Source organism: Poecilia formosa, unplaced genomic scaffold (assembly GCF_000485575.1).
Source record: "Poecilia formosa unplaced genomic scaffold, Poecilia_formosa-5.1.2 Scaffold102, whole genome shotgun sequence".
NCBI lineage: Eukaryota > Metazoa > Chordata > Actinopteri > Cyprinodontiformes > Poeciliidae > Poecilia > Poecilia formosa.
The window spans coordinates 745,577-754,067 of record NW_006800041.1 but is presented as its reverse complement, the minus strand read 5'-3'; the positions used below and the strand labels follow the sequence as shown (position 1 = coordinate 754,067).

At 38.1% G+C, this 8,491-nt stretch overlaps 1 protein-coding gene across 1 annotated transcript in view; it reads right to left on the bottom strand.

Moving 5' to 3' along the window:
- The window catches only part of esrrga (estrogen-related receptor gamma a), a 263,653-nt gene extending 259,093 nt beyond the window's left edge, over positions 1 to 4,560 (bottom strand). The window contains exon 1 of the mRNA XM_016674828.1: positions 4,307 to 4,560. Within this exon, the coding sequence (XP_016530314.1) occupies positions 4,307 to 4,390 (84 nt within the window). The 5' untranslated portion in view covers positions 4,391 to 4,560. The remainder of the gene's footprint in view (positions 1 to 4,306) is intronic.
- Between the last annotated feature and the right edge of the window lie 3,931 nt (positions 4,561 to 8,491).

Below are 8,491 nucleotides of genomic sequence, written 5' to 3'. Positions count from 1 at the left end.
CTAACCGCCAAACTCACATTTACAGAAAGTGTACTGACCTGTAAAAATGAGAACATGGAGAACATGAAAATAGATGGCAGCATCAGTTATTATTTCACTGCTATGTGACGTCTATGTTCTATGCATGCTTGTCACTTGGGCTTGTCAACTGTTCACACAGAAATCTGATTTGTGTAAACAACCACACACACACAAAAAAAAAAAAACTGAATTCACCATGAATTGATCTGTGGCCACAGCTTACCCAATCAGCATATGAATGTGTGCATGAATGGGTGAATGCCTGAATGTGAGTCTAAAGACTTGGTAAAGCAAGTTTTTTACTATTAATACCTGCTGTGTGGACGTAGCCTTAGTCTGTGTGGTTTGTTGTTTTCTCAGTTCTCTATTCTGATGGAAAGACAAGTCTACATTTGTTCCACTTTATGCAAGATAATAAAGCTGTCATTCACAGACAACTTTATTGGATCGGCACCGGAGCTCAGGGTCACAAACTCACACACACACACACACACACACCTACCTAAGTGCACAATGCTCCAAAAGATCCCCATGGACCCTGTTAAGCATATGTCAAATATAACCATGCAAAGAAAGTGAGATTGCATGACATCTGTACAGCTGCTTGAGTGGCAGATACAAAGCACCAAGCAACACACATACATGGGTGTGTATGCACACCCACCTCATATCTTTAACATGCAAAGAGACAGACAGCCCTGATAGCAAATAAAATGAAATCAACCTTGAATGGTAAAATCCTCTGTGAATACTTGTCTCCTCTTTACAAGTCAATTTCATATCCTGTAGCGCAAGACAAACCTAAAGAGATTTGGGAATGGTGGAGAACTAGACAGAAGATAGGGAGGGTGTGGGGCGGGAGGAGGTGGGGGGTAAAGAAAGGTTACTGAAGGAAAATGAAGGAACTGAATTATCGTGATAGACAAAGACAGAGGGGCACTTCAATGATGCCTGGGTGGTAGGTTAGTAAAACTGTGTCAGAAATTCATACACTTATTATACCTTATGTAGCAAATTTTATGTCTTTTAATACTAATGACAGTTATATCAAATATTTTAACATTTGATATAAATGATGATACAGGATTTTAATGTCTGATTTAATATCAACTGTGCATCTGTACAGAATCTGTAAAATGATTATAAAATATGACTGGCCTTCAACAGGTCCCAAAGTGATCAATATCTTTCCAACCTCAAATATCCACCCACTGCAGATTCAACTATATTATTTGCTAAACAAGGATAATGCTCCAATGGAAAAGTTTACGAATATGAAATACATTGTAAAAACACGGCATCCCCTTTCTTCTCGTTCTCCTCATTAAAAGCCAGGGTTGAGTGAACAAATAATGTCTGTCTTGCCAATAAACTCCAAGCTGCGGATCAACGCTGCTCCTCCAGAGTTCCCATGGTTCTCTGATTATTGCTCTCATTTTCTGTCAGTTTGGATGAACAGCCTGGTGTGTACGGTATGTTTGCAGTTTTGTTACAATCTGTTTGCAGATGACGGGCTGAGCAGAGCTCCATGACTTCTTCAACACTTGGGATGTTATTTAACTATTTAATCCTACTTTAAATTTGTCCATTACTCACACCCTGATCTGTCTTGGACTGTTACTGTGTTTGTATTGTTGATGATGCACTGCTTAGTATATTTTAGCTTTTCTTTACATTTTTGTTTTTCTTAATGTTTATATTCTCCTCAGCTGAATGATCATAACTCTCCTTCCCTCAGGCTGCCTGACTGGTCTCCCCTCACAGCTGCATCATGTTCCCAATAAACCACCTGTCTTTTGTCAATAATCAATCTCCCGAGTACTTTAGCTCCTCATTCTCTTCTAAACACTCCTGGTTTTTTTTGTTTGTTCCTGTCTTTCTGTCATTTTTCCTCATGTTTATGCTATCTTCTAGTTTTCTGCCTGTGTCTTTGTTCTGTTTCCCTCCATAACTGCCTCTAATTAAACTTTTCTTTTAGTTTTCATTAAAGTCTCATAATATATCTCTGCCTGCATCTTGGATCTAAGTACAATTCAATACTGTGACAATAAAAATGTTTTTATGTTATTTATTAATGATCATTTCATTCATTATTTTGTCAGCATAAACACATTTTTAAAGCCAAATGCTGCTCACAATAAGAAAATACTTCAAATGTTAAATACAATAACGCACATATTGGTTTATATTGTGTCGTATGTGCTTTGTTTGCTGTCTGCGGAAGAAGTGAGACAACCCCTCGTCTCAATATTTAAGTATATATTTCAAATGGGACTCTGTTACCTTCCACAGTAAACAAAATCAACCAATTTCTCTGATATACACTGAAAATAATCAGTGAAGGTATCCCTCATTGCTTATTCAACATTCAACAAATCAGACCTTGCTTTTTATAATCGATTTAGTTGAATGTTTCGTATATGACACATAAAAATGGCCTGGATCAATATGTTATTCCTAATTTAACATTTTGTGGCAACACCTTTAGCAGCAATAATTGTCAACAAGGATCTTTTTATTTTGAGATGAGATGTTTGCATTTGCTAACAGATGGTTTTGTTCTGTGCGTATTCTCTGTTGAAACTACTTGACAGAAAACTCAGCCGCTATGAACAGTGAAAACTAAAACACAGATGCAGGTTGAGGGACCACATCATGAATGTGAGCAAATACAAGAGAGGAATAATTAGAAAAGCAGTTAACTTCTTTCAATCCGATCATCCCCACATCTTGGCCTATTTAAAGAGAGACATAATTACAGCTTTGAGTATTTAGCCTTGTAATTTACTCATTTTGTCATATTATTAATAACTCTCTCACTTGCCTCTTACTTTGTCTCACACTCGCGGCAGGGGTTCACCCGTATAATCTACTCTGTTAGGTCCAATCCATATTCCGATTTATTATCACTTTCATTTGCTTATTAAGTGCTCCCTTGTTTTCTTCAAATAAGGTTATAATTAGAGATTTGGTGTCTGCAGCTTGAAATACTATCTCCTCTTTATGGAATCTTGGGTGGGATGAGAGAGAATTGTGTTTTATCATACTGATGAAGTTAATGAGGATGAGCACAGCTTGATATTGTGTTTGTATGTGTGCGCGAGTCCCTGCATGTTTTCTAATTACGTCTTGGTGGCAGCTTTCTGGCCTCCAAAGTACTCACGTACTTTAGTTCCTCTGTTGTTTTGTTTTCCTACTGTTTAATGCAAATGAAGCAAAATGAAAATAAAAACCTTTAAACAATTTCTGAGATTGTAGAATATGGACATTGGTGCCATGATGCTTTGAGGATTATATTTTACCCAGAGCCTGGTTTAAAATACAGAGGAAACACAACAAGCCTTTCTATTGCATTCACAACAAAACAACATGCACTTTTCGAATAATATAGTATATAATATAAGAAAGGACATCATAATATATAGTTATGTGAGGATCTGAGTATTCAACATCAATTTAAACAATTGTAAAAATCTAAAATATGTTAACTAGACTGAAACTAAAAGAGAAGAAAATATGTTTTAAAAAGAAAAGTCATGTCTGCTGAAGAACAAACGAGGACACCAACATATTAAATACTGTTTAAAATGAATGCAATCACAGATGGGCATTTCATCTGCATATTTTGTCAACATTAGGTATGGGGATCTCAGTTATCTGCATCATATGATACAGATCTGGATTCACAAGCTACGATCTGAAACATCTTAGATTCCTCTTCATCAACCAGAGATTTAATTAGATTTACGTCCTCATCACGATGCATCTCGATTTAAATGAACGTTACTCAGCTGAAAAATATGTTTTTATAAATATTTTTTCATTCATAAAAAATGAAGCAATTCAAAATTCAATCATTTAATAATTAATTAATTTAAATAAGGGTTAAATTAATCTGTGTGTGTGATGTTTGAGTGTTTTTTGGTGTTGAATCTTGATACGTTGATTGTAGCGTTGTTGTCAGTTGCTATGGCAACGAGTGTACGTGTAGCGTAGTCAACAGAGCGAGTAAAAGAGGATAAGAGTAGTTTTGAGTTATTCTAAAATTGTTTTTCTGCAATATTTTTCATTATGCGGTGGCGCACTGCCTTGAATTAATAACACCTACATCTCTAGGTTTTATTTAGTTAACAGAATTATTTTATCGCGACATTATTTTTTTTTTGCCCCTTTCGGAATCGTGCGCATGCGCAAAATTTCCGGACGTAACATACAAGGGGTCTTTTATGGCTTTTGTACAAATGGAGTTAATAGCTGCTGAAAAAGGATGAAATGCTAGCCTCACCACGCGTGGAGATGAAGGAAGAAGAACGACGTGAATCTGCCTCTGAAGGAGGTGAACTGATAGGCGTCCCCACACTGACTCCATGTTGCCGTTTCAAGGTTTGTCGTGTATTTGACAGAAGCGTGGTTTTGCAAATCGCATTTGCTTTATCAAGCCATCCCCTTCTCTTCTGAAATCCAAAGTGTTGCCAAACTTTCGATTTACATTGTTGCGGTGAATGTATCAGTTCCTTGCTCCGCCATGTTTCTCAGTTTGTTTTTTGTCATGTATACGCGCGTTCTGGTGCAGCTTCTTCTTTGTGGACGTTGGCGGACCAATTAAATCCCACAGTGCTTTGCGGTGTGGGGAGCACACAATGACCGAACAGGAAGCACTATTCGGTCAATATTTTTATTTATTTATTTATTTATTTATTTATTTATTTATTTATTGTGCATTAATACATTAATATATAATTTTACCAAGAAAATGAGATAAAATCCGGTGTAATTAGAATTTTCCTTATAAATCACTGACATTTACGGCTACCTTACCGTATCACGCATGACTAGTAATCTTCCCATCTCTAGTCAACATTATTTATCATTCTGAAGGACATTTGGCCTGTTTGAAGCTTGGACTTTTAGTTTGAAGGAAGGCTGTCACAGTTCCTGAGTTCTGTAAAATATTTACTCTAAAGAGATCTTAAAATAATTCAAAATCAGCTATTCACATATGGAATAGTCTACATGAAAAGAAATGGCCAAAAGTTGGCCAAATAAGTTTCCCCCAAAAACTGGTTGCGAGATGCTAAAATAAATCTCTAAAAATGTTAAATTGTCAGCTGAGGATGGTGCATCCACTATTTGGCAAGTTTGCAAAGAGGAAACTTTTTTCCTCCAAAAAAGGCAAAAGCCATACAAAAGTTTGTTTCAGAATAAAACTGCATTATTTGAACACAAGCACAGAAATTGTCAATTAAACCCAACTTTGCAGGAAAAAAAACTCATACAATCTGCAAAGCATGGTGATGTAGGTATCATGGTTTGAAGTCCATGCACATCACAATAACACAAAGATGCTATATAAATATTTACTTAGAATTTTTGTCTCATGTGATCAATGTACACTATATAAAAACGAAAAACAAAAATCAACCTTCTATTTATGTAATTATAATATGACCAGTTCAGTGAGTTGTCTATGATTTCATTGCCCTTTTTATCTTTTTTATTGTTTGGAAGATGAACTAAAAGTATAGATAATTTTTCCAAATTTCAGGACAAAATCCACATGTAATCAACAAGCTCATTTCTGGCCAATGTATGACTGCTGTATCTGTGCATGTCTTGGCATTTGCATATGATGGCATTTTCTTCTTGTGTGGTTTCTCAGTCTAAATTGCGTCATTAGACAGTGAGAAGACTTTACAATTGCTGAATACTAATCACAAATGTTTCCTGAGGTTGATCCACTGATCCATTCTTACCTTCTCATGACCCACCCCGTGGGCCCAGGTCTGTCTTTGAGGAATAGCGGAGTACATTAAGACACGCCCCAGCAACACACTGATTACATATGCTAGCCATGGTAATGAGCTGAGCTGGACATTGCAAGACTGCTGCTGTTTATGGCAACTCATTATCTGCCCCATTGACCAGAACTGTTCTACACATCATAGAGCCCTGTGTCCTCTACATCTACTCAACCATCACTCTCTTTGCTTGTCTGGTTGGTTGCTGAGATATGTGTGCGTGTCCGTGCGTGCGTGTGTGTATTACATTATGAAAAGTACGATGATTCCTAACCTGATTATCTCCGCGGCATGTGTGACATTAACTGTCCATTTGAGCAATGCGTAGTGTTGTTAGTTATGTTTAAGTGAGTGTTTGCGCATGAATGTCTTTGATTGTATGCTCAAGTCTCTTTCTGAAGAGTGTCTGTCTGTGTGTGCATGATACTATGATCGTCTGCCAAAGTAAAGTGTTTGCAGCCGACAGAGACAGGGGCACTAAGCTCAAGGGCACATTTGTTTCAAGCTAATGATAGAATGTAAATGGAGCAAATTTCCTCTGCAAGAGCATAAGCTCTCCCTTGCCCAAACACATTCTCACACACGCAGACTGTTGTACTCACACATACACACAAATCTAGGAATGCACGATTTTCGACGCACACAAAACAGCACCGTGTTGATGGAGTGCAGAATCTCATTACACATCTAATAGAATAAGTGTAGTGTGCGTATGGGGAGAGAAGAGGAGCAGCCAACCTGATTAGCCTTATCACTTTATTATGCCGCTCTGCACGCAGCACACAGGACAATTGCATTAGAGAGGAGCAGATGAGCTGAAGGCAAGGAGAACTCAGCAAACACAGCCTTAATTGATTCCTCACCAAATTAGCAGGGACAGGTGGGGGGCTCACTGGCTGGGTGGTTGCGTGACTGACTAGATACGCAGTCGGATGCTTCAGCGAGTGGGTGACTTGTTGACTTGTTCGCTGGTCATTTGGCTGAGTTATGGCATAATAATAGCACTGAGAGAGTGGTCGACTGGTTGCTTTAGAGCAGGGGTGTCCAAAGTCGGTCCTTGAGGGCCGGCATCCTGGACTTTTTAGTTCTCTCCCTGGTGGTAGTAACAACCTTTTCAGCATGTCAATGATCCAGGTGCGTTAAACCAGGGAATCTGTTGGACTGTTGAACTATGGCGACACTCACCACTAAGTTTTTGTACATTTAGTTTTATCAGATTAGGTTGCCATTCAGAGGAGAGAAAATAATCATTCCATCCAAATAATTAGAAAAAAGGAAAATAAAAAGATGTGGCGACATTAAAAAAAAACAAACTTTAAATTAATTTAAGTGTTGCAAGAACCTCATGTATGCAAGAACTGAATGTTCTTGCATACATGGATACATCCGCAGAATGTGTTGGTTTATTATGTTTATATTATTTTTTTTTAATACATTCTATTGAAGCCTTGGGATCGGATTATAACATTGTGTGTGTTTTTGTTTTTTCAATAAAAGAATAAGTAAGATTAAAAGGACTGACTAAAGTTTAAAGATTAATTAATTTTAAAACTTTGATTTTGGAAATAATATAATTGAGGTAGTCATAACATACGTATATTTGCTGAATCAAGCAGTGAACATGAAAATCTTTCAATAATTTAATCGTTCTAAAAGGTTGGTTTTTTAGACTTTAATTTGTGGCAAAAACTAAGAGAAACCCTGTTAACTGCGCTTCTGAGGGTCATTCCTCTGTTGAAACCTGAATGTTGGAATGCTGTTTGAGGGAGGGATGTTTGAATCTGTGTAACTGGGTCCGGGAGGAGGAAAAGTGGCAGAAAGAAGGGGAGACACAGGACACAAGGGGAAGAGAGTTTGTCTTTGTCTCTGTTAGTCCCCCCTGAGGGATTTTGGGATGGTGGAGGTTAATGAATCTGATTGGCTAGTGGGAGTTTTTCTGCTGGTTCTGCGGTTTGCACTTTCACAGTGCTTCGCTTTTTTATTTCACCAAGTTTAACTTTGACACAGTGCAGCATGAAGGACATACTGGGTAAAAAAAAAAAAAAAAAAAGGTGTTACTAATATTTAGATAATTTCACAAGTCACTGAAATTTTAATGGTTGCACGGTGTAAAATATTTATAAATGTAAATCTGATACAGTTTAAGATATAAAGGTGGATCAAAGCTTGTGTGGGCTTCAGCAGATGTCCAGTTCCGTGTTGACGTGCAAAGGTATGCGTTTCTCTTCACTTATGAGTGAACAGTCGTCCATGTGTCATGCATGTGTGTGATGCTCTTTGTGTGTATGTTACTGTACATGTGTGTGTGCTAATGAGAGTTGGGGGGGAGCGGGCTGTCGCAGCAGTGCGTCCTCTGCACTCCCGGCAGGTCACTAGCGACAGATGTTCTCAGCATATGTGGCGAATTAATTAGCCGCTAGTAAACAGAGGGGGCTGCTGCCGTGAGCTGCTGGTCTGTGCCGACGCTGAGCTGCAATGAGCAACCCTTTGTCCAAATTCCTCTTTTCCCACCATCCTCCTCTGGTAGATAGTTAAACCGAGCATCATTCTTTCTGATCAGTGGACCTGTAATGAGTTGGGGGGCAGGGTGTGTGTTTGAGTTGTGCATGTGTCCGTTTGTGTTTCCATGGGGCGGTATGTTTCTTGAGTTGGAGACGGGGTGAATACCCCAT